The sequence below is a fragment of the Orbicella faveolata genome, unplaced genomic scaffold, assembly GCF_042242905.1.
Source record: "Orbicella faveolata isolate gen_17 unplaced genomic scaffold, um_ofav_v1 contig_12, whole genome shotgun sequence".
Taxonomy (NCBI): domain Eukaryota; kingdom Metazoa; phylum Cnidaria; class Anthozoa; order Scleractinia; family Merulinidae; genus Orbicella; species Orbicella faveolata.
The window spans coordinates 31368555-31395768 of NW_028301539.1; the positions used below are offsets into that span (position 1 = coordinate 31368555).

A 27214-nucleotide genomic window follows, 5' to 3' on the forward strand; every position below is an offset into this window, starting at 1 on the left:
GGACCCAAATAGGATAATTGATAAGGACGGTGCTTTTATTTTGAAAAATTTGTCACCTAAGTGGCAAAGAAGCGTTTTTGACATTTACATTTCCATTTCAAAATATTTGACGCCTGCTGATAATAAATATCTTCTAGTATCTTATTCTAGGGTTAATTACCTTTCCTAATATTCTGCACAATTGGACTCAACAGCTTCCCCAGCTGTTCTGAGCTTGTTGCTGCCAAATGATCGTCCTCAGGAACACTTACAACATCTCTAATTTGATCTACGTCCACTTTGTCGCCAATCGCAATGCAGAAAATCTTGACACCCTCGTCTCTCAGGACACGTGAGGGTGCCTGGACATCATCCAGAGATTTTCCTGCCACAAGTAATACTAACACCTGATGTCCTCCCGGCCTTGCACTGACGTCATAAACTTTTTCCTTAACAGTTTTAAGACCCCTGCCCATGAAGTTTCCATCAGAACTTGGATTTGCAGTGTGAAGTAGCTTCTTATCAATGCTTTCTTTGTCTGTGTTTCCAGTTAGATTGAATACTACTAGTGAGTCTTTACCATACACCACTAAAGCAACATGAGTAGAATCTTCGCCAATGGGGAAGTTACTGTATAATGCCTTTATGAACACCTTACTAGCTTGAAATCCAGCATTTGACATAGTAGCCGATCCATCGATTAAGAAGGCAAGGTCAAGCTTTTCGTCTGCAAACAAACAAATAAATAAATGAATAAATAAATAAGTTAAAACGCCAGATGAAGGTAACACTAAAATACGAATACGCAAAACCCATGCATTATAAAGTCGTATAAATTTAACTTGTTTTCCATTCTCACGAGGTCTAGACGTAAGTACGATGGATATTGAATGTATACTTTCAAGACCCATTTAGAAGCATTTGTAATTGTTATAACACTACCACAGCCAAAATTTATCATCAAGGCTTGGCAAAGCCACCTTACCTTCGACAGGCACTAAAGGAGCCGCTGGTTCAGGCCCATTATCTGGGCCTGTCGATTTGGTTGGCCATATACCAGAAGAACTGGAAGTAGGTTGATTTGCCGGAGGACTGTTACCTGATGGAGATGTCTGTGGCGCTCCTGGCACAGGTGATACTCCTGCTGCTGGTATTTGTCCAGTGAGGCCAGGTGCTGGAGCAATATTTCCCGGTGTCTGTCCTCCTTGTCCAATTACAGGTTTTGTTGGTAAAATCACTGATGGTGAAGTTTGTGGCGCTCCTGGTACAGGTGATACTCCTGCCGCTGGCACTTGCCCAGTGTTGCCAGGTGCTAGAGCAATATTACCTGCTGTCTGACCTCCTGGTCCTATCACAGGTTTTGTTGGTAAAATCGCTGATGGACGTGTTTGTGGTGCTCCTGGCACAGGTGATACTCCTGCTTCTGGTACGTTTCCAGAGTGACCAGGCACTGGAGCAATATTACCTGGTGCCTGACCTCCTGGTCCTATCACAGGTAAAATCGCTGATGGTGGTGTTTGTGGCGCTCCTGGTATAGGTAATACCCCTGCTGCTGGACCAATATTACCTGGTGTCTGACCTCCTGGTCCTATCACAGGTTTTGTTGGTAAAATCGCTGATGGAGGTGTTTGTGGTACTCCTGGTACAGGTGATACTCCTGCTGCTGGTACTTTTCCAGTTTGGCTTGGTGACTTCCCGGTCTGATTCGCATAACGTTCAAATCTCCTGGAGGGATCTTCGGGTGGTATAAAAGATGTCCTGGCTGAAATTTACGAATTGGAATTGCTATCAACAGACATTCTTTAACCGAGACAACTGTTTTTACGATCTGCTTACGAACAATGCCAAACGAAATGAGGAATGAGGATATAACTGACGATGTGGCTTTAACAAGAGCGACTGACGTCGTACAGCTCGATAATAACGTCATGATATTCAAACAGCTGCTACCCTGGATTTGCAATCTACAGATCTCTTTATTTTTGCAAAACTTCAGAAAACCTTGACTAACCGCATGGAAATTTTTATCTTTCTTTTTTAACTTAGAGTAGGAAGCAACATGCCACGTAGGGGCCAAACCACCCCCCAAATGTTTCGTCAGTTCTTGGGTATTTCACATTATTTCGCATTACTTAAAAAGTATTGACTCTTTCTACACCAAATTTGGCAATTATATTTACGTGAAAAATGTCAGTAAATGTCAAAGTTGTGACGTCACAGTGATGACGTCATGTTTTTTTCCACTTTTGAAGTTCTTAATATGCTTTTTTTCACAATGTGTTCGAAAGAGCATATCAACGGGAGTTGAAACCTGAAAAAATTTTGTCCATATTACAAAAATTAAATGAAATATGGCATTTTTAAATGTGAAAAATAACTCTGCAAAATATGGAGTCCCCCTCTTGAGAAAAATCCCCAAATTGGAGCCGTAATTTTTTTCCAGCAAATGCGGCTATGTTACACATGTGATGTGCCAGATGACTAAAGCAAAAATAAAGAAGAAAATCGGAATAAAAAATTATCCCTCTAGTTTTATTGCGTTAAAATTAGTTTTGTTACGTCATAACTTGTGACGTCATCCGTTTTTTTTACTGTTAATACCATCCAAACAAAGACGAAAATCAAATTTCTAAAACCATTCAATTTTTGACAACATCAAGCTTTCTATTTTTCTAGATTATTAGCCTTCCTAGAATAAAACTGAAAAAAATAAACCAGAGAGACTGACTTAAGAAGGACAGTATGGTTAAGCAAATTCCGGGGGGAACAACAAAAAATATATAACTTACCATATGTCAAAAAATAATCATCATAGCAAAAAACGGTTTCCGGCATTTTACTCCTCAAATCAAGGCCTTTCCAATGACATAATCTTTTTATCAGATTTTACAAAAAATTATTGCACGTTTTGGTGACGTCATCAATTAGACGTCATAATCTGACATTTTGTCACAACTTCCAAATTAAAATAAACTGGAGAACAAAGAAAGCTCATCTGCCAAACTTGGTTCAGAAATATATAAACCAAGCAAATATAGCCCTCATGAAACATTAGGGGGGTGGTTTGGTCCCTACGTGTGCCTGTCAAAATGCGATTGTCAAGTTATAATTATAACGGCACGTCATACCAAATTATTCCCATACAGATTTCAGATGTAACTGTGCAGAATGACAGTTCTTACGTTAATATTGAAAAAGTTGTAAGCGGTTAAAGTCAATAATTAACGTTTACACTTTTCGCCTCCTTCCCCCTGTCTAAATTGGGGCCAGTCGAAATGCTGAGTATAAGGTATAGCGGGTTTTTTTAGTCCTAATAAATTATATAACCTTTAATGCTGCATTGGTTAATGACGATAATAATTTAGAAATGCCAATTAAAGTCAGTTAACCACCAGATAAGATCTAAGGCATTGAAGTAAAGGATATATCAGTTCTAGAGAATATTGGAATTGGAATATTGGAGAGTATTGGAATTGTGTTAAATTGAGAGAATGTAATGATGACGTCGACTTCATGCCCCTACCTTCGTTGATCTTATCTATAAGCTTTTGTGTTAGAGATGTAAGACTGGAGTAGGTAACAGCTGTTAAAATATTATCTGAGCTTGGTTGAGAAGCTATTCCATCCATTTGCGCTCGCACATAGTGATTTCCAACACCTACGCAGAACACCGTTACCGCATTTGCCTTTAGCATCTCAGCAGCAAGGAATACATCGTCTTCAGAGGTACTACCCATCATTACGACGAGAATTCGTCGATAGGAATCATGGTGTTTGCTACCGAACAGATGAGTCTCAGTTAACTTCAAAGCTTCTCCCACCGCCACAGTTCTTCCACCTGGGAATGCTGCGCTGTTTATTGCATTGTTTAACTCAGTCTTGTCCGTATATTTATTGTCAAAGTCGAAAATGAGTCTCGTTTCTGTCCCAAACACCACAAGTCCAAGGTGAAGACTGCCAAACTGAGTCCAAAACGGTCCGTAAATGTTTTTCACAAAATCAAGTGAAATTCGAAAGTTTTGCTCTCCAACATTCTCTGAACCGTCAATCAAAAAGCCGAGATCTATTCTGGCCTCTACAAAGAGAAAAAAAATGGAAGAAGTTATGTCAGTGCTCAGCTCTGCACTTCTGGCAAATTGAAAGAGGAATAATAGATAAGTTACTAAGTAGCTTGCCTCAATGCAATGTAGTTTGCAATTCGGCAAAATTCGTCACATGTTCCAAACTTCTTTACGTGGAATTGTGTCCAACAGCTAATGACCTGCGCGCTTTCAAATTGTCCTACATGGTGGCTTTGATCTTGCTTGACGTTGCAGTGCATATCATGTAGCTTAACCTAATTTTTTTTTTGGCTCTCTCTTTCTGACTCTCCTGTGAGACAATTTTCCAAATAGGCAGGGATTTTGAGTTGTAAGATTTAACGTCAATCATTTGCAGAATGAGTCCATGTATCCATCGCCTCTTATTTTTATGCGGCAACGTTACCTTAAAGAAGATCTTTAATTTAATGATCCCGCTAATTTTATTTATTTCTTACCAACAATTCCTCCTTCAATGAAAAGGCTCTGCGAGAGAGACTGTATTGGCTCTCCAGCCGGCTCACTAAGAACTACATGTAAAACAAAGGCTATCAAACATCTCAATGATATTAATTATTAGTATCACCCAACTAGTGGACTAATGCAAATCCTGCATTTTAATTGGCTACGCTACTAGAGGACTATTAGTAATAGTCCTCGAGTAGCGAAATTGGCGCAATAGAGCGTCACGCTTTCTTTCGTTTTATTCCCAAATAAATATTTCTTCAACTTGCATTTGTTAACTTTATTAAAGCCTTTTCTGTCCGACTAGTTGGGTGATACTAAAACAATTAGACCCTTCGCCTTCAAGGGCCACGGGTCAATAGCCCATGAGGCGAAGCCGAATGGGCTATTGACCCGTAGCCCGCAAGGGCTACGGGTCTAATTGGATGGAACCCCTACTCATTAAAGTAAATAATTCACCCTAACTTATCAAAGTTGGTTGGTTTAATTACAAAGCTACTGTAACAAAATTCAGTTTCACATTGTAAATGTCAAAAGCGTTTATGAAAATACTCGTGCGCAAAGAAAGAATTCTAAGCAACTCGTTATAATATGTAGATAATTTAATTATGATGCCGAGTCTTGGTTTTGAGCGCTGGTCAGACGGGAGATCACACTGCGCCGCGCCTCTGTTCTACGCCTGACTTCTTCCTCCTCTGTGTATCTAGTGAGCCAATATCTCTTTGGGATCTCTCTTCATGTAGAGTCCTCGTATTTTGATTTAATCGAGACTTATGTGCCAAAGGTGCAAGTAGTTAGTCTGTTTCAGCCGCTCGGTTAGTTGGAGAACAACTGGGAGAATGACAGGTGAGTCTGAAGAAAGTTTGGGAATTGCTTGCCAGACCTATTACCTCTTTTACCACTTTTTAACGCTGTTCCCTAACCAACCTCAGGACTGCATGAGCCCAAAAGGTTTCGGCCGACCTGGTTTAGGGAATCAAAACATCTCAATTAACTCGCTTCTATTAGTGGTCAAAAATGAGGTACTTCCGACCACTTTTCCATTTGACGTCTTTATAGCAAATATCAAATATATTCTTTTCAGTAAAAAAGTTACAATTTACCTTCACCTATCCGCGATACAAGAACGGGTACCGCGTTCCTTAAAGTGTCAAATTTTGTTGTGATGACATACGTATCCGAAGGCGAACTTGCAATCATATCAAGTTGGGACTGGTCGAACCGTCCTCCAACACCAACGCAAAAGATTTTTATTCCACTTGCCCTTAATTCTTCGGCGGATGCTTCGACTTCATCTTGAGGGTTACTTCCTAAGATGAGAACTAATACGTGGGCCACATTTTGACGACCACTGTGTGGAAATAATTTTGACATTGCTGTGCCAAGAGCATTTCCAGCGTTCGGTTCAGTACCAGGATATGAAATTGTGTCAATGACAGCTTCTATACGAGGCTGATCCAACAATGTGTCAAAGTTAATATTCAAACGCGCATTTGTGCCATACGTTATCAGTCCTGCATGTACTCCCTCGCTAGAAACTGGAAATGAGCGAAACATCTCCTTCACAAATTCCAGGCATTTGCGAAAATTCCCTGATCCTTGCTCGTCAACAACTTTAGATCCATCCACTACAAATCCAAGGTCAAAAGCAATGAAATTACCTAAGGTTTAGAGAAAAGCACATAGTTATATGCGAAACTATAAGCAGAGACGTGATTTTATCAAATTAGTATAATGCATTCTTGAGTCCGATGAGAGCTATTTCTAACAGAGTTAAGTCTACCTATGAAAGTCACATTAAATTCAACAGTCAGTGAGCTAATTACCGTGGGAGAAAGTTCCAACGTTGAATTCTATTTAATATATATGTCCATAACATTTATAAGGCTAAGGCTTTTAAATTTAAAAATTTTTAACTTTTTCGCCTTGTACATAGCATGTTATTTTAGCATTCTTATATATTTCACTAATTTTACCATTGGTAGATTGTCCTCTTTTCTCCCGGTGATTATCAGCAAGAGGTCTCTTTCCTTTGTCATTTTCTTTCCTTGATTTAAGTAACCATTCTAAAGAACCCACATCTGGAATTTTAGAAGTAACACTTCTTATTTGTACTCTTTTGTGAGCAAGTTCCTTGTTTTTAGAACGTCTTCTGACTCCATTATTAAACGTCGAGGCTCTGAAATATCTTGCTGGAGGAAGGAAATTTAAATAGTACTGCTCGTAATTCCCAGCTTGATTTATGGAAAACAGTCTTCTCCTTCTCAAATGTTGGCTTCTACCTGATTTTAAACCACAACGAAACATACATGAACAGTAAAGCAGAATTTCTTAAAACAAAACGTTATTTGGAAGTTATAGAGACAAAATACTGCCTAACACATATTGCTGCGTTTGTCACCACCATAACAGCAATCATAGAAGACCCAACCTAACATATTCGTAAAATGTTTCATCATAGGCACTGCGTTCATACAATGCACTGTGCAAAACGAAAACCCTAACAAGTGCGCTACTATATAAATATGCAATAATTATCTTGATATTAGATTTGCTCTCACGGACTAGATTGATTAAAAACAGATTAATAATATCACTTGCAACTGGTTTAAATAATAGGCGGATCCATTAAGTGCAGTGTGCAAAACTGACAAAAACCCAAACGGGTGTGCAACTGTAATAAGTAAATATAATATTATCTTGTTATTGAATTAGGTTTGGTCTCATGGAGCTGACTTGTTTTAAAGAAAAACCATATAATTCGATAAGCCTTAATTTTATAAGTTCTTTCTTCTTTTAAGGTATATCAATGGCAACTAGTGTAAATAAATGGTGGTCAAATATAGAGGCCAGAGGTGGCCAGTGTCCTATTTCTGCTCGGTGTTGGCCCCGTTTCATAAGTAATTGACTTTGAATACTATATGTTGATATAAGCTGCTGAGTTGTCGGAGGTAAAACAAAAATTGCCAGGGTGATCAACCAAACAATCTGTAAAATAACGTGCTTATAAGTGCAAGTGGCCCTATTCGCCGGGTGATGATATATATACAAATATACGGTTCTGTTATCAAGCAATTAACAAAGATGATTTGTTTATAAAAACGTCAAACGGCAGGTGAATATTTCAGCCATACCTTGTAAACAAGCAATATACATGCTGTTAAACCTTTTCTAGCGTAATTGTACCTGACCTTTGAAAATGTTTTCCACTTGACCACTGGCTCCATGAAAACAAAGTACAATGAAGGTCAAGATGATCTTCAGCAGGTCTATCGAGCAGTATCCTATTTGTGTGGAAAAGAGCAGGTTAATTCTATTACTTTTTCTTTGTCCCTGACAAGAAATTCATGCCACAGTAATTTACTAGATTATACCTGTATACATTATTTCCTATTCGCCAAGTTTTGGAAGTCATCTTGTGATGTGGTTAAAGATTGTCCATTTGTCTTAAATCATTATCACAGGCTATTTTTCTGGTACCGGTACTTTTGTTTACCCGACCACGACAAGGAACAATAGATTACCAGGCTTGGATTTCAACGTACATAATAGAGAACCAGACGAGAGCATTAAGGTGATTCCCTAGTAACAGAACCCGCCATAGATTTCCGATGAAATTTGGTATGCTGTTGTTACAGAACAAGGAGATAATAAAAACGTAGTAAAAAGAGGGTGTCACGTTGTTCGTTTTCACGCCACAATGCTGACAAATACGAAAATTTAGGTGAATTTTGGTAATCTCCGTGCGCAACAAATAAGGCTTCATTGAAAAATAATCGAGCTTATTAAGCTCGATTATTTTTCAGTGAAGCGTGCTATATCACACAGAGTTTGACTTTCTTTGATCGTTTATTCATCTACGTCCCAGAAAAAATGTCTTCAAATACCCTGCATATTTTTACCCTTTAAAGGAAAGATAATTTGGACATGCGCTGTTGGGCCCGTTATGTCTCCCTCTGTAGTATTTATTTCATTTACCACAAAAGTGGCCATAGATTTCTGCTATTTTTTTCTCAGTTATTTAGGATATTATTCTCATTGAAATTATGAAATAAAAAGTGGGGGTCACAGATCTCGTTTAAGAGAAAAGGAGCATTTATCCCGCTATCGAGCTTATTTTGAGGGAAATCTCTTGTGTATTGTACGCGCACGCGCTAATGACGCGAAACTTGTGCGCAGTAGGGATGCGCAATGCAATACTAAAGATCACCTTAAGTTGGACCAATAAGGAAATCTTAATAAAGGTAATTTTCTTTACGTAATCATTCAGGCGTGAGCATCCATATTGCATTTCACTACAATTTCAAAAGAAACTGCTCCATTGAGGATTGAAATATTACATTTATATTAGTTTTTACCCATCGAATAACTCTGTTACATTGAGTCGAAAGTTGACTTTTTTGTAGCAATCGAAAACATAAAAGCGACCGAATTAAGTTACAAGATAGCGGCTTCATGCAAGTAGCATAAATCACACTGAGTATTGTTGAGTAAACATTGTTAAGACTTAAACCACAACCGAGATAAAAAAAATCGTTTTTGAACGAAAACAATTTGGATTTTTTTTTTTTTTTTCCATTGAAGAGCATATAATAGTTTGTTGCAAGTTCCGAAGAAGTGGTTGCTGTTTAATTTGACCTTATTTGCTTTACTTTGTTTTTGTTTTACCTTAGTTGAACCATGCATGCTGTTATTATGGCCTCGTGTTCAAAAAAGGACAATTCTTGAGAAAAAGAAAGGGCTGTAAATCATGATTTGTTCTTTTCCTACCTTTCTGGCGGGACTTTAACTTTCCCTCAAAGTGCGCTGTCTCATTCAGAAGTCGTACGGGACATTTTGAGGAAATAGCTTTTCAAGATAGACGAATGATATGCCAATAATTTTATTTAAGAAAATATTTCGGTTTTACCTCGTAAGCTGGCATGTCCATGTAACAGTATTTAGTTTATGTTTTAAAGTAAGGCGACCACTACTGCACAGGGGTTAGCTTAAAACATTTCACTTAACTTTATGGAAACGGGGTATTATTTCGACGCTAAGTTTTATTTAGTTAACAGATACATGATGGTCCATGATACTTCTATTAAACTGAACTCCAACTGTATTAAAGCACCATTTCGCAAACACTTTTCTTCTCATAAACAGCATCGATAACTTGTATTATAAAAATAAGTTATTTTGATAACTGCAACAGGTTATTAACAGATATCAGTTAGGTGTCCTCCACAGGCTACCAATTGGATTGATCATAAATCACGGGTTGTATCGAAAAGTCAAAACATCAAGTTGCGCGAACCTTGAAATATTTCAACAAAGCTGGCTGTTCAGGCCTTCTTGAGCCTTTGTTCCAAGCTTATAAAAACTATTGTAGAGATTTGGATTGAAGACAGCCTAAAAAACAGAAATGTTGCCATCTAGAGTTTGTCTACGGTAGCGATATTTGTACTTTATAAGATCTATTTAAGTCCATCTGTCATGTTTTTCCACGAAGAAGGTTCATTTTGTCGCTCGGTGTGCTGTCTATTGCTTGTCACAACCTGGATCGCCATTTCGACATCAGGTTTGATCTTTATTCTCTTACGTTGACTAGATAGTTATCAAAATTAGTGTTCAGGGAAAAAATTACTTAATAAAATAATATGTGACAAGGGATAATTGGTTTTTAAGAGACATTTACAGAAAACTGACTTGGACTCGATAAATATAATTATAAGGTATGACTTACGTGTATTTATCCGTACAGCTTTAGCACTTATTTCTCCAAGGGTGATCATTTTTCACGATACACTAATTCTATGGTTGTTACATTCACTTTTAGCATCATCGTATTCATATCAGTACGGAACAACTTTAAGATTAATGGTTCCATCGGGATTATGCAAGCAATTAATTTTGAGAACTATGGATGAACTGTTTTGGGATAAGTGGATGAATCCAAAAAATAACGTCCTTAATAGTAAAGGCTCTTAAAAAAAAATGAGCAAACTGTAAGCCTTACATATGCATGCTCAAAAACTGCAGAAATTAAATATCTCTGTTTGATGCTAATGCATTGCCATTCGGCTTAAACTTTTAAAACGCGTATACTGCATTTTAGCATTTCCAATACCTGTCTTACACCTTGATTTTCCTCAAGTTGTAACTTGCTTGTTTTCTTCGTTCTTGATATATTTGGTAAATTAGCAATATATATAGATGCAAAGTCTAAAAATTTACTAACAAATGCTGCATGATATTTGCCGACGTAGGGTTGGATATCAATGAAACTCAAGAGGTGACGAGTTTGATGGGTAAGACGAATTCCTCGAACTACGTACTCGCAGAAGTAAATATTTCAGAAAGAAAGAAAAAATAAAATCTTCAGTTAGAAAGTATGAAAATTATCCAGAGTACCAACTTGACTTTGCCTTTTTTATGGCGAATAGATCTATTATAATTTCGGTATATATAACTATCTGTTGCACAGAAATCGAGGTATTTCTCACAATGATTAAATTCAGTTTTGCCTAATTGATACATAGTTTTACACAGTGCTAGAAAATCATATCGGTATGACAATCGTGTACGCTACACAGCTGTGAACTAACCTTCGTCTTTGTGCTATTCAGATCAACTATTTGACGATAACAACGCATGCGGTACTCCAGCCATGGAACTTGGTTTCCTTGTTTCAGGAAGTTACAACGAGCTTGCAGAGAAAAACGAAAAAACGTTTAGAAAAGCTTTGAAATTTGTTAATAACATGGCTCAGCAGATAAAGCTATCCGATTCTGGGACGCACGTAGGACTAGTTGTATATGGCAAGAAGCCTTATATGGCATTCGACTTCAACGAATATTTCGATTTACAAAGTTTATCAGCGGCCATCGAAGAAGTGAAAACACCAGTTGTTGGAAGCAGAATTGGAGAGGCGCTATCGTTTGCCAAGGACCAACTGTACGACAAGAGCGCCCGTCCAGATATCCCCAAGGCACTAATTGTACTACTGTCCAAGAAATCTGAAGACACCGTGGATCATGCAGTGAAAGCCCTGAAAAATGCTGGAGTTAACATTTACACTGTGGGCATTGGAGGTGACGGTGATCCGTTGGAAATGAGCGACATGACTTCCAACGTTCAAAACACTTTTGCATCTGATGATAGTCATTTGGATTCTTTAGTGAAAAAACTGATACCAAAACTATGCGAAGGTAAGTGCTGTTTTAAACTAACAGACTAACTAAGAAATGATTTTCGGCAGTTGTTACTAAAATACATACCCAGGGTACTGCACTCTACTTCTTGTCTACGTCGAGTTTTTTCCACAAAAAAAGTTTTGATTTGATAGTAGCTGATAGTGTATGTGAACAAACCGAACGAAGCAGCCGTCCAGCTTCACGTATTTGAGCCATTCATGAAATAACACTGAGAAATGTCAATGGACTTTTCGTCGTTTCTAAGTCATCGCTCTGTACATAAGATATACCTCGTTGGGCTGATTTCGATGCTGCAGTCTTCTTGCTTAACCCACGGATGTGTATTCCTTGGAACTGCTCGTGGCAAGTTACTTCCATTCTTTTGTAACGTGAATGGTCTTACTTGTCTATGTAACCCTCGTTGCAGCACGTGCAAATAGATCTACATAAGGCAGCTATTCACTTAGCCAAACTGTAATGAAATGATTAGTCAAACGCGACTTACTATCTGCTCTTTCTGCTTCCTTCTTCGCCAGATCTTAAGGATACAAGTAGTGCTGAAGGTAGGCCTTAACAAAATAAACATATGAAAGTGAAGAATGATCATCGCAGTTAATTTTCCAATTTAAGCAAATGGAAAGAAGAAGCCTGAAAAAGTCAGGGCTTCAACGGGATTCGAACCCGTGACCTCCGCGATACCGGTGCGATGCTCTACCAACTGAGCTATGAAGCCACACATTGGGAGCGAGGTCAATTAGTTGAGTTCATATCTTCCCGTGAGGAGTGAAATATTGTGAAGTTTATATGAAATAATTCATATATGAACTGCGGTCGTCGATGAAAGTGAAGAATGATCATCGCAGTTAATTTTTGACTTTTTCAGGCTTCTTCTTTCCAATTGCTTAAATTGGAAAATTAACTGCGATGATCATTCTTCACTTTCATCGACGACCGCAGTTCATATATGAATTATTTCATATAAACTTCACAATATTTCACTCCTCACGGGAAGATATGAACTCAACTAATTGACCTCGCTCCCAATGTGTGGCTTCATAGCTCAGTTGGTAGAGCATCGCACCGGTATCGCGGAGGTCACGGGTTCGAATCCCGTTGAAGCTCTGACTTTTTCAGGCTTCTTCTTTCCAATTGCTTAAATTGGAAAATTAACTGCGATGATCATTCTTCACTTTCATCGACGACCGCAGTTCATATATGAATTATTTCATATAAACTTCACAAAATAAACATATATTCATACCGCTTTTGCACCGTCATACATGCTGCTTTGTACACCGGAATACTGGACCTCGAAATTAAGTAACTGTAAGAGAGGCGGCAAGAGGTTTTTAAAATATATAGTCCATATAATTCGTTCCACCAGGAGGCTAGAGGGAAAGCGGCTCCGCACACAATGTAATCGTGTATTATATTTGTTTTTGTTTTGCTTCGGACAATATGTATTTACTTTTATGTGCTCTCTCCTTCATAGCTCCTGATGAGATTAAGGCAGCAGACAATCCAGACGTTCCAAGTAAGAACTTTTTTCTTTGTCTGTTTCTTTATGTCTTCCTTCTTCATATCTTTGGTAACCTAGCAATATACATACATGTAAAGTTTGAAAAATTTACTAACAAAATGCTGCATGATATTTACCGACTTAGGATCAGAAATCAATGAAACTCAAGAGATGACCAGTTTGATGGGTAAGACGAATTCCTGGAACTACTCGCGGAATTAAATATTTCAGAAAGAAAAAATTAAGTAAATCATCAGTCAAAAAGCATAAAAATCATCCAGACTACTAATCAACTTTACTTCGTATTTTTTTTATGGCGAATTACTAATGGTATTTATAAATATCTTTTATGTTGCTTTCTACAGCTCAATTGTGGAACTGGAAGTTAAATAACTGTAAAAAATGCAAGGAGCTTAATATATGATCCATGTAATTCTTGCCACCAAGAGGCTAGAGGGAATGCGGCTTCGCGTGTATACAATGTCATAGTGTAACATATGTTTTCGCCTCGAACAAGACTAACCGTATTTTACTTTATGTACTCTCTTCTACATAGCAACTGGTGAGGTTAAGGCAGCCGACAATCCTGACGCTACAAGTAAGAATTGTTCATTTCTTTCTAAAAACCCTGTAAACAAGTCCATTTGGTCAGGGCTTCAAATTGACACTTCTATGCCTCCATTACAATACCCACGAGGTAGAGACAGCCGCGATAGGCACCGACCTACCCCTGGTCTTTTCACTAAGCCGTGAAAAGCCATGTGATGGGTAGGGGCGCGGGGAATGATACCAATATTTTGTTCAAGAAACGACTGGGTATGAAACAGAAGCAAAAGCGAGTGCAAAACGGATCAGATTTTCGCCGACCACCATTCGGACATTTATACCCCATCTGGGTACCCGGAAAGGGGATACTGTGTAACTTAATACAAGGCAGAACCTAGTGTGACTCTTTCTGCTCCCTTACCCATTCAATGATACTTAGAATATTGGCGTAATATGCAACACAGTCCATGACTTTTGTATCTTATATACGGGTACGCATTTTACCTTACAATTATTAACGTGAGCGAGATCTAATGAAACTTCCTCAGCATTTCTTAGTGGTTTTGGGGCGCTTATAATCAATTTTTGCTTTAAAAAACACACACATATTTTGATACAGGTATATGTAGCAGTTAACCCAGTTGCTTCGTTGACCATTCGTTGAATAATCGTATACCACTATATGTGACTGCCATGATCGCAATTAATGATTTAGCTAAAGATTGCTTTTTCAAATGATTTTAGTGAATCCACACGAAGAGCCAGGTCCAAGACCCATCTCTGTTTCATCAAACGGTAAAAAATTTGTAAATAATATGATTTTAAAAAATTAACATGTTAAAATACAAGTTTTTGCCAAGTTTAAATTGAACCACTTTAGTCTTGAAATCTTTGCTAAGGCATTGTTTCGATGCTGTCCTTGTAGGACTAACTGGTAAAAAATGCTAATCCCGGACATCTATCACAGTAGAATTGCTGGAAAAATACTAGAAACGTTTGTGGGAGGCTAAGTAGCCTGGACAATTGATCTTCTCCTGATGTCTAGTTGATTTATTTCAAGGAAAGGCTTTCATTGCCGATAAATACTTTTCTTATCTGAACAGCGATACTGAGAATACCGATGCTGTTACACTAGAAATTGCTTCGTGCAGCTCGACTGCGTCGTAGGTTAGCAGCAAATTGAGGGACAAGTTGCATAAGACGTTGCGCATGCTTTGTGTAAAACCCCCAGAAATATATATATGACGATGCCTCGCGACGTTTCTGTTGAAGCGATCGTTGCGAAGAGTAGGACTTGATCCTTAATCTCTTTCAATGTTACACAAGCATTTTTCGCTAGTAACGTGCGTAGCAACAAAAATGTCAAACACGTTGCACGAAAAAGCTCTCTGGTGTACTTATAACACAGCCTTGATCATAGTTGATACAGTAGTAAATTCTAAATTTACTGAAAACGTTCTTCGCCTCTATAGCGGCTCAGCTGTCTTCAGCGGCAAAGAAACCGTCGACGATGATAACAGAAGGTAAGCCATGTACGTAGCTCACGTTTTATATTCAAACTTTAGTAACTTGGTACGTAAATGTCACAAATTTTCATATTGGAACAAGAGATGCGAAACCTAACGTTATTTCCCTACAGTATAGAGTTTAGAGACCAAATGGCTCACTGTAAGGAATCCAACGAAATCTATTACCTCGCAGGTCCGCGGGCTAACAAGGTGGATCTTGTGTTTCTCGTTGAAAGCAGTGGAAAGATGGGTATTGATAACTGGAAACGAACTGTTTTATTCATGAAATACGTGGCTGATGCATTTGACGTCTCAAAGACTGGAACGAGAGTTGGAATGGTCGTGGAGGGGCGAACGTTTCACGTTGTTGTAGACTTCAATAGAATGGTCAAAAAGCCACTGCTATTGGCTGCTATGGGGTTAATACCGCTACCTTTTGGCGATCAGAAATTTGGCAAAGGACTAAGCGATGTCAAAGATCTTGTGTTAAATCCGAGTGCTCGAGCTAATGTTCCGCATGTGCTGATCGTATTGACTGATGGGAAGTCTCTCGACGATGTAACACGACCGACCCAGTCACTCATGGATAGTGCAGTCGAAACATTCGCTGTTGGCCTAGGAGAAAGGATTTCAATTGGTCAATTAGAAAAAATTGCAAGTTTTCCGACGACAAGACATGTATACCATGGCAACTATGAAGAGGTCATCAAAATTGCCAGCAAAATTGTTGCGGAAATTTACAAGAAACATTTTTGCGGAGGCTTGAACACCCTATTAAGTAATCTCTTATTAAGGAAAACAACAAGAAAGAAGAAAAGTAATGGTTAAGTAGTTAACGATCTTGAAGTGTCAACCTTGTTTATTTCGTTTTCTTCTGTTTATTTTTTGTTTTTTGTTTTTTTGTTTTTGTTTTGTTTTGTTTTGTTTTTTTTTTGTTTTTTTTTTCAATTTATTTTATTTTCTTCTTTAATTTGTGACCATCCTGTGATAGCTCGGGGGCCTATTAGTGAACCAAAACCAATGATGTGTTTCATTGGTTTTGCAATGTTATCCCGCGAAAGGTGATACGTTACAAGTAATATGCCGATATACTTTTACATTTCTACGAATATGACCCCCCCCCCCCCCCACTCCCCCATAAAAAGGGCTAAAACAAACATCCAATTTGAGAATCGTCCGCTCTTAACCTTCCAGCAGGTTTTCATTTAGAACACGATTGAGCCTTTTCAAGGGCGAGATTTTTTACTACTTAATGCTAAGGTCATCAAATACATTAACAAAATTCACGCACACTTGCCCCTTCCCCTTCAAACTTTCCTATCTCCTATCCACTTCCCCGCCCGAAACATTTCCTATAGAAAGACTAATACAAATGAGCGTGGTGGGAATCCTTACATCTTATCTCGTATTTAGAGCAATGCATATACTCCTTTAAGGACTATTTAGCAGAAAGAATTTATTGTAGGCTTCAAATTCTGTAACCGGCTGAAAAACAAAATGCTTTGATCGTGTGAATATAAACACCGACGATTTTCTTGTAGTTGTATTTCACAGGTGTGTTCGAAACTTTACTCGTGACACATTACTGTTCCCTAAAACGTGAACTTTATAAAGCTTCACAACTTGGTATACAAGGGACTGTTGAAACATGTTTCTCAATTAATTTAAAAATAGAAAACATATGCCTCATATCTTTCGTTGTAGACCATAAGCTTCGCAAGCCTTCCATCAGCAATGATAATCAAGATGATAAAGGAAAGAAAGTGGGACACAATTCTTCCGATACTGACTCCTTTGAAGACGCGACGGACGACACGCCTTCAACTCACTTTGACATCTTTGGTGTACTCTCCGAAGCGAGTAGCCAGTCTAATGATACAGTCGACGCATCTAACCAAACAACTGCAATGTACAATGAAGAGACGGAGACAAACCCTGACGAAGAAGCAACCCCAGACGAGGAAACTGTTGAAGCTGAGAACTTGTCTCCACATCAAGACCAGAGTGCCAACAGCAGTACAAAGACAGCCAAAAGTAAATAATTTTTCATCCTTGAGGGCTTTACGGGATATATATTGCAGACATGTATTATCTTAAGTTAAAAATCATTTTATAAACCTATTGGTTCCTTTTTTTAGAATTTTGATTTAGGTCACAAAGCGCCGCCGATTCACGGCAATATAACTATTATTTATGTCCTCGTGCATTCTGTGTTGCCTTTTTCAGAGAACAACTCATCTAATAAGCATATGCGGTTAAAGGACCTTGCAAACAAAAGTAAGCCTTACTGTCTGCGTGGAATTGAAATTGCTGATTGATCATTTTTGCGCCATTTTTTGACCCTCTTACACATATTAACATGATTATGCATATTATTACCTGCATTTATACTGTCGAGCGACTGTTTTGGGACTCGTGTAACTACTCTCTGTGCTAGTTCTTTCTGTTTGTGAGATCTGCCTTTATTTCCTTGATGGTTTTTGTAATTTATATTGATCTGTTCTTCTTGCTCGTTAAATCCTTAGATGCAGAAAATGCTAGATAGGCATTTATAGTGACATATTAAAATCCTGAATGAAATTTATTGTCATGGGCTTAATGGCGCGATTTCAAGTTATTCAAAACATTTTTGTGATATAATATTATACTGCATTCTCGTGTTACAGTATGCTCCGCTAAAGCTGATATTGGAATCCTAATTGACGGATCATCTTCAGTGACACAGAATAAGTTTGCTAAGTTGTTGGACTTCACAAAGAGTTTGGTAAAATCGTTCTCCGTCTCTCAGGATCGTACTCACATAGCTGTGGCAACGGCGTCCAGAGGGCCGCAAATGAGCTTTGATTTCAGGGGCTTTAACGACGTGCCAAGCATAAACACGGCCATATCACGTATATCATACCTTGGTGGACCATTCTTATTGGGTAAAGAAACTTTGTTAACTAGTACATCAAACACCTAAAAATGTCTTAAAATGTACTAAATTTGAACATTCAAATGACCCATAGAGACAATTCAGGGAATCCATATACCAGGAATCCAGAACATATCAAACATTAGTGTTTTCGATCTGTGCATTTCCTTTCCAAATTACATCTCTGTATACCTATTGCTTATGCAGGATCAAGTTTAACCGGAGTGAAAACAAGCTGGTTCAAGAACAGTGGTCGCAAAAGTATCCCTCAGCTACTCCTTGTCCTTGCTACCACTTCATCTATTGACGACATTGTAGATCCGTCGCGCGTTATGCGAGACCGCGGTGTCCGCATTGAAAGTGTGGGGATTGGGCCAGGTTTTGATGGTACGCAGTTGAAAGAAATGGCAACACATCCTGCAAGAGACCACGTAATGGCTGTGTCTAAATTTGACCTACTGCCTATGATCAGACCGCTGCTGACTTTTAGGATGTGTAGAGGTAGTTTAAAATGATAGCTTCTTACATTGTTTCCATAATTTTGTCCTTAGGTTAATAATTTTGACTTCCAGATATAAAAATATGTACATGTATAAATTAGGTACACACTACATTGCGAGAACATCTTGTATTTCTTAGAAAACGTGTGCGTTGTTCCCGTATAATGAATAGTACCTATAATGAATTCTACGACGAGGTCTCCTTCAAAGGAGCCCGGTACCGTTTTCAGAATCTGGGTTTTGAAAATATCCGGCTTACTGAAAGCAACCTCTCGCGTTATAATCATACAGCTACTTGCTACTTGGTATTGTATGGGTTCATTTTTTAGCTAATCCGCTACAATTTATTCACAGCTGTTGGAGGAAAACTTGTTTCGCGACCAGTTTCTGGTATGTTTTTCTTTTTTTTTTTACTTCTCCTTGTTTAATGATCTTTTTTTCATTTAAAGTTTCCAATTTATGTCGGTTATGCTCTCTTTTTCTGGCAACTACGTACGAAAGGTCCGATCTTGACAGATCGCAATTAATTAAACAACGAATCAGTCTTTTGGTTATTTATGATAGTTGTGAATGTTATTTAGAGATTTACCAGCTTCAAGTTGACAAAGCGAGCGACTAGTAGCGAGTTCGTGAAGCTGGCGATTCGAGTGTTAGCCTTTCGTCACTTTGCTCTGATGAAGGGTGAACGCCCGCGAGACCTACCCATCACAATCACCCTACGGTGGTTAATTCATCTCTACCAACTTCAGATTTGTACATGGCTAAGTGTTCCCCTTGCCGCTGAAATTTCCTCTGAATCTAACACCTTTGTGAACATTATTTGACAGTTACTGACATCTTTTTCTTAAAACTTTCATTTCTCAGTTTGAGTGGAGTAAGTTTGCTATGAAAGCCTTTGACAATTGAGTATTTACATTTTTTTCAGACACAGTTTACGAAAAACATCCAACACAAAATCCCGCCGCCGCGGACAACAAAGAACCCATTATCAGCACGAACAAAGATCAACAGTTACCAAGAATTAAACAAACAAAACAGAATAAACAGGTTATTCATGAAAAGCAGTTAAATCCAGACAAGCAAGAACAGAAGAATAAATTAGCGGCCACTCTTAAACAACTCGATCAATACGAACACATACGAAAACAAGGCACTTCAGAAGGGAGAAGTCAACAACATGAGGATGAGAGTGAAAAAGAAAAGATCCGGAAGGTAACTGTTCTTTATGTCTAATAACGGTAATGATGAGAAGCTATGTTGTCTTGAGAAAGCGATTGATTGATACTTTCCAGTTTCCAAGTCGTCTAATAGCTTAGCCCTCAATTCTCTTACGTAAACAACTGCGACTTCCTGAGTGAAAAAATAATTAAATAAATAAAAAAATACAAATAAATATATAAAATAAATAACTGCCGGAAAAGAATATATTAACCCTCGGACGTACAAACAAACCAGAACCCAAAGGAACGCACCAGAGGGTAAAGGAGTGGGTGATTCGAAGTACCCCTTGGATTTTGATTCTAATGTAAATTGTACATTTAGATGAAAACAAGACGTCACTTAAAATCACATGACGTCACTTAATTCGCAATCTTCGATCCCCATCGTCTTCGGAATTTGATGAAAAATACAAAATCAATGTTGATGGAGGTGAGTAAATTTTAAATTCGCAATGCTGGTCGAAAGACCTGGCGAAACTGTATGTAAAAATGGGGTTGCTATGGCAATGCCAAATGACAACAAAAAAGTGGGAAAAGTACATCTAGTAAACTTTTTATCACGTTCTTGTCAGGATATAAGGATCAAACTCTACTCTTTGCTGCGTCGACTAGGAGGAACCAAGAAAGACATAAGGGCTGCTTACAGATCCATTATCTATAACATAAATGGACATCACGATAGTAAGGCTTACCGTAAAGATATATCATTATTATTTTCATGCAATTTTGGATGCCACAGTGTTGTCAAACTGTAGTCTTGCCAATATCATTTTATATTGATGATGACAGGAATGTTTTTTAGTCGACAGGCTGAAGCGACACTCGAATAATCAAAGTATTATTTTCTGGAATGATTTAACTTTAATAAAAAGGTGATCCAAACTCTTCTTCTGAGTCGCTCGTGCCGGAGTCACGTGACTCCGGCGTAAGCAACTGCGACAATACGTTGCTATGGTTTTACGTGCGTCTCGAACTATGGGTAAATGTAACAGTCGCGACTATTTTTCCTGCCCAGAATTAGGGCATCATCTTCCAATTTTCTGAATATCATTATCAATTGCAAACAGAATACTTCAGTCTAACTTTTGAAAGTTATAGCAAGAACTCTGAGGAAATTAAAAGTGTTGTACAGGCTGCCATCTTAGTGTCCCCAATTAGTTTTTTTTAAAGCTAAATACTAATGACACTTAAATAATTAAAAGTCTTTCATTTATTCATTCAACAGCCAGGGTGCACGAATCCAAAGCATTATGTTATATAGGTTGATATGATGCCTCTCTTATTACCTTTTGCATTTGCTTTAAATTAAGAATGAACATGAAATGTCTTCGAGAGTAGGAAATAAACCATGTCACGAAATCGTAGTAAGACGCCAAAACGTCAACTAGCCTTTATTAATATAATGGTCGACAAATTACTCCTTAACTTTGGAGCGCAATGTCAGCGTTGATTTATACTTTAACATGTAAAAGTACAAAATTGCCATGACAACTTTTGGCGCAAAATGTCTCGATAAAATAACCAAGTCAAGAGTCCAGGATTGTAAGCGTAATTTGCCACCCATTATATTAAAATGTAATCAAATAGTATACTTGATAAACTAAGAAATAATTTCACTTACGTTTTGTCAAAATTAAGAAAATAATAAAAATAATTTCCTAATTTCACTAGTCACCATTTTATTACCCATACTAATTTATTACAAAGAATGCTAAAATTATCCGGAACGAGTAATAATTATGTGCTATTGCCATAGTAATGGTGTGTTTGCTCTGATGAACTTCATTTCTTCCGTATAGGTGAAAACTGCAAAGACAAGCATAACTTATGTAATCAATGGGCTGCTGACAACCTTTGCGACAAAGGAAATGATACCATTGATTCTCAGTCCGTGCAAAGAGTTTGTCCCAAATCGTGTGAAGTCTGCTTCTGATGACCACTGAAACGGGTTTGTTTGAGGTAAGATCGCTGTGTGACAATTGTTTGTTACTACTGTTAGAGGTCCAAGGTACATGTTTGCATACAGATGTTTTGAGCGTGTTAGTTATCAAGATAACATTTAACGGCGCGAAACCTGTGATCTGACTTGACAAAAGGAGATCCTGAAGGGTTTTCATGGGAGCGAAATTGTAAAACGTTAATTGTAATGGGTAAACACATCATTTCAGTCCCGTTTTTACTGTGACAGTCTGGATACATGGAAATGAAATAACTAACTTGACATCAGCGGTTTGTCCTTTCCGACATTACTGTAAACTAACTCGCGTCAACCTTCGATTTATGAGGACCAAGGAGCAATTATATTCTGAAATATAACAGTTAACTTGAATTCCGTCATAAGGTGGAATGAAATACAGTGAGAGCTGAATTGTGCATTTCGAAATGATTTGACCTTTTTCAATTTAATTTATTTTTTTTAATATTGTTGTTGTTGTCGTTGTTGTTGTTTTTTTACTTTTTTATTTATTTATTTTTCAGGTTTTATGTTGCTTTACACAGCCTAGTTCCAAATAAAAAATAGGAGATCAGGATTTAATGCAGTCCGACGTCCGAAGAGATCAGTTTACGCTTTGAAATAGGACAATTCAAACCTTGGCCAGTAATATCTAAATAATGAACTTGTCTTGCAAACTAGAGTGACTTGAAATCCGTGTGCTATTGTGTGAGGATTTAACCTTTGAAGCAATTAGGCGTAACTTAATGTCTACAATGCAAAGGTGGTGCTAAGTATCAATTCCTGCAGCTTTTATCTGTTTATTACAGCTGGAGAGAGCCGGGCTGTGTCAGTATATAACAACTATATAACGTGCGTGTTCCTAAACGTTCTTCCGTGTCAGAGGAATAAATTTACGCTGAAACTGGATCTAATGCGGCCTCCAAAGATCGATATTTTCGACTCTTTGATTTTTATGTCTTTGGAGCGATTGTCTGACCATTGGCAAGGAAGATTCCCCTTCCTCCAAGAAGAACAGGTGAATGTTCGAATTTTCTATTCTGGAGATGAATACGGAATTGAGGCAAATCGTACTCTTGATGCGCAAATGAGGAATGCGCAACCATTCATCAATATCTGTACCCCGCTAGTATTACAAAAAGGAACAATAAAGATACAATGAAAGAAAAATATGCGTTGTACGAGGACTACCTTTTGGCCTGGCCTTAAACAATGAAGATTAACATTTGTTCATAAAGGCGTATTCCTAGATCTGCAAAACGGTTGGCATGCATCGTGTAAGGCAGGCTGGTGTTTTACGTTAAGACTGGTCATAGTTTTCTTTATCCAGACATAGACATAGACACAACAATTTTTTCTTGGAAAATTATGTCCAAGGGGGTAAGGTGCAAAGACTTTAACCTTATGTGAAGCACCAACCCGTGAGACAAAGCCAAATAACAACACCGGGAACTACGTGCTCTACTCTTTACGATAAGTGTGTGGATTCGTTTACGTCCCCGCTAACCATGTAATACTGAAGATGCAGGGGACGGGGCCTACGATTTATAGTCCTTATCCGAGAAGACTTGAACGTCTAACCATTTGCAGATGTAATTACAAAGGAAGCACATTCTCCTCAGTTATCTTCAGACCTTGAGTGTTGGTCCGGCCTGGGACTCAAACCTTCGACCATCCGCAGAGCAGTCTGGCGCTCTACCAACTGAGCTAACCAGACGGCGGCTAAAAAGATCCACCAGAAACATCACCTGATTATCCTAGAATGATGAGCACTTATTCATGCCTTGTTTCCCGCTGTTTCTTTCACAAAAAGTTATTTTAAGAATGCTTTCGGTATGCACGGAACACATTTTGCAATTGGACTACACTGGATGAAAATGTATTGATTATCGACAAGTTCAAGTGCCCTTTGCACCCTTTGCGCCAGCCGGCGCTATGGGGATGAGTGAGAGTGAGTGATTTTTTTTTTTTTGTCATAAATACCTTTCGAAAATTAACGATTAAGAACAAAAGAGGCGCAAATTTCCCCCGCCAATACTGAGAGGTTGGCTGCATGAAACGGGCTCCAAGATTTTTGTCATATTCACCCAATATCATTTCAAATACGTTTCGCAATAGAAAACCAAGAGAACTCCAACAAAATTCGGATCTTTTTTTATACATTATATATGATAGAGAACTGGACCATTACTCGCAGTAAAACAAAGCCAACCAGTCCTGTATACTGAGTTAGTTCATCCTTGCAACTGAGTAAAGACAAAATCATATCAAGCTATGAGTATGTAAACACCTTCTGACATCTCAGTGCAGCTGTAACTTCAAAGTCAGTGCGTGTAACTAATTCATTTTCCTGTCAATGCTCAAAGAATAAATTGTGGCATTTAACAAGTAGGCCAGTTTCCACCTTCTGAAATATAATTTAGAACGTTAGGATTAAAAAATAACTTCAAGTTGTTCACGTTTTTTTGTAATTTAAACTTATTTCACAGCCTCCAGTCTCTCCCGCAAGAATACACTTTGTCTATGTGGTACTGACGTGGGAATCGAAAAACATCTTCAAAAAATGATAAAAGCTATTTTAATTTATTATTATTTCTTTTTATTTCATTTTTTTGGCAATCGATCCTAAAATGTAATCCTTTTTTCTCCTTTGCTAATATTTCAAAGTGAAAATAATTATGATAACCAAAAACAAAATAACTATAAATAAACACAGCCTGACCCACATTTGGAAGGTTGGTCAAATGTTACTGAAACAACTGTTTGCACTACAACAGCTGTTTATCCGTTCTTAGATTACGGGTTACTACCAAAATTGATTTTCCGTTCCGCACGTTTCTTTAATGTGACGTCTATGACAGACGGTGACATGCTAACAAAATATAGCTCAAGTGGGCAATCTATTTTCTGATTGGTCAATTCGGTAACTAGTCTGGTATTTAGGTTAAAACACAGCACTCGTTCCATACTTTCTTTATGGCTATCGGTAGCTGAAGAGCAGTTTCATAACACTCATAACATGAAGATTTTGCTTCTGTATGGTGCACTCTTGACTGTCAGCCTTGTGCTGGCCCAGGAGCCACCGGGACCACCGGAACCACCAGGACCGCCGGAACCACCGGGGCCACCGGAGCCACCGGGACCACCGGAACCTCCGGGACCGTCGAAACCACCGGGACCGCCGGAGAAACATCCTTTGAAGGTGAGTTAAACATACGTCCTTTACACTGAAAAAGACCGAGCTAATGAACTTGCCAAATATAAAAGAGGGTCATTGAGTGACCTCTTGCTTCCAAGAAAGGTCGGGTGTTTGTTTCAAAAGTATAAGTTCCTTTGCTTTTCCTTCGTTCTAGTAGTAAACTATAAATGTGAACAAAGGCACAAACAAGAAACAGATTTCAAGCGCTACTCTTTACTTCAATTCTTTTAAATTTGGGTTAGTTCATTTATCGTTTTCACGTTTTGCAATAACATTACATTGTGCATTACAAAAATACGTACACCCGAGTAATAATCGAGTCTTATCTAAGTTGATTTGTTTATTATCGTTAGTCAGTGGACCACTGACTGAGTCATTTCTACTCCATAATTTCTGCTTTATTTCATACTCTATCCCAGTAAAATTGTGACATCACTCATTTAAGGCCAAGAAATAAGTGAATGACACCTTTTGTATCTTTCTGCAGCAATGCCAGGAAAAATGGAATATATGCGTCGGTGAAGAAGAGGGCGGTTTCGGATGTCTGCCGAAATACTACGAATGCTTGAATGAGTACACGGTAAGCAGCAGAAAAAAATTGTAATAAAGACTGTTATATAACTCAGCCCCCGATGGTCACTTGTCATACATAAAATCCACTCCCCATGAAAAACTACGACGTTACAAATCAGGTGAGCTACACGAAAGAAGAAAATCGTAAACTAAGGGACGTCGTTCACGTACCATCTGATAACCAAAACTACATCGAAGTGCCCAAAACCCCCGCGCATATTTAAGATTCTTGTCTACATCTACACATCACCCCAAAAGTTTTTATTGCTATTTTTGCGGTTCACCCATGCCACAGATTAAGACGGCTGAAGGGCTCATGTGACGAAATTAAGGAATCCGCAGGCTGAGGCCAGTACTTCTCTACCTTTTCCCTGTCCAAAGGATTCGATGTACTGTAAAATTTTGAACGATTTCGTCAAAAGAAATTTTAAAACAAATCACAAATAAGGTAAAAAAAAGGGCAAACAGCCCATTTTTGGGGCATTTTTTTTTCCTTCGAGAGTAAAAGTGATGTTTGTAAAACAATATTTCATCACTGCTCATTGCATTTGTTACGTTTGAGAGAACTGGGTGTAAGAACGAGTGTAAGACCTGCCGCTTCCAAAATATATCCCTTAGAAACAAATTGTTTGACAACACATATATACGATAGCTTGGCGAACTTCAGGTGTATACTACTTTAGTGTCAATAGTATACTAAACAATTAGATTATAATTATGAACTCACTATCTACAACAGAATAGGTAGTGAGGAGCGTAGCCAACCAGAAAACGGCATTCATTATAGAACGCTAGTAGATTTATACAAAATTGGAGGATTAAGACTTTTTATTCTAGAGATGTTTAGTTGTATTGCTTTGTGATAATGCAATTTATTTAATTTTTTTTTTTTTTTTTTTTTTTGCATACACGTTCGTATTTTGATCGAGCTTACTTAGCTCTTAGGACGCAACGTCTCTAAATAAAGTGTTGATTGATTGATTGATTGATTGATTGATTGATTGATTGATTGATTGATTGACTAATTGATTGCTTGCTTGCTTGCTTGCTTGCTTGCTTGATCGATCGATCGATCGATCGATCGATTGATTGATTGATTGATTGAGGGCTCAAGAAAACAGGCTCATCAAGCTGTAGATTTCCATAAACTATGTTGACTGTTTATATAGACTCTTCATTTTCTCTTAAGTATCAATTTTCCTAAGAAGGAAGCACAAGAAAAGCTGTGGGATTCAAGTACTTTACTACCTTTTTGGGGGGTTGGTTTGACAAAAACAACCCTCTTACAGCAACTGTCAGTAGAGACAGCATTAAATTTACACTTTTTATTTATTATTATTTTTTTTTTTTGTTCCAAGTGAAAAGAGCATCTTATTAAACTCAGCATTCCTTTATTTTATAGAGGAAATGCAGGGAGCTGTACAAAAACAAAGGGTGTTACAACGCAATTGGAAAAGATGCCTGTTGGCACAAATTGGAAGTGTGTTATGGAAAAACTCCTGAGAAGTAATGGTTAACTGATGTGCACGCTCATAACAATTGTAACACGTTATGAAATGAAATGAAATAAAAATGAAATAAAA

General features: G+C 38.0%; 3 protein-coding genes across 3 annotated transcripts; all 3 read left to right on the forward strand.

Annotated features, from left to right (window-relative positions):
* The first annotated feature begins 9816 nt into the window (after positions 1-9816).
* LOC110040200 (collagen alpha-1(XII) chain-like) lies at positions 9817-23029 on the forward strand. The gene is made up of 18 exons (XM_089277664.1): positions 9817-10083; positions 10772-10813; positions 11132-11713; positions 12235-12261; positions 13191-13232; positions 13363-13404; positions 13774-13815; positions 14508-14558; positions 15236-15286; positions 16976-17305; positions 17498-17548; positions 17938-18195; positions 18393-18686; positions 19040-19075; positions 19611-19897; positions 20478-20586; positions 21705-21864; positions 22384-23029. The coding sequence occupies exons 1-17, from the start codon at positions 9999-10001 to the stop codon at positions 21836-21838; spliced, it is 2463 nt and encodes an 820-aa protein (XP_089133790.1). The 5' UTR covers positions 9817-9998; the 3' UTR covers positions 21839-21864; positions 22384-23029.
* On the forward strand, positions 15422-16099 carry LOC149117555 (vitrin-like). The gene has a single exon (XM_089283617.1). The coding sequence runs from the start codon at positions 15422-15424 to the stop codon at positions 16097-16099; it is 678 nt and encodes a 225-aa protein (XP_089139743.1).
* Positions 23030-24808: 1779 nt separating the features above from the next.
* LOC110040408 (uncharacterized) lies at positions 24809-27214 on the forward strand. Its single transcript, XM_020745641.2, has 3 exons — positions 24809-25061; positions 25546-25638; positions 27034-27214. The coding sequence occupies exons 1-3, from the start codon at positions 24879-24881 to the stop codon at positions 27139-27141; spliced, it is 384 nt and encodes a 127-aa protein (XP_020601300.1). The 5' UTR covers positions 24809-24878; the 3' UTR covers positions 27142-27214.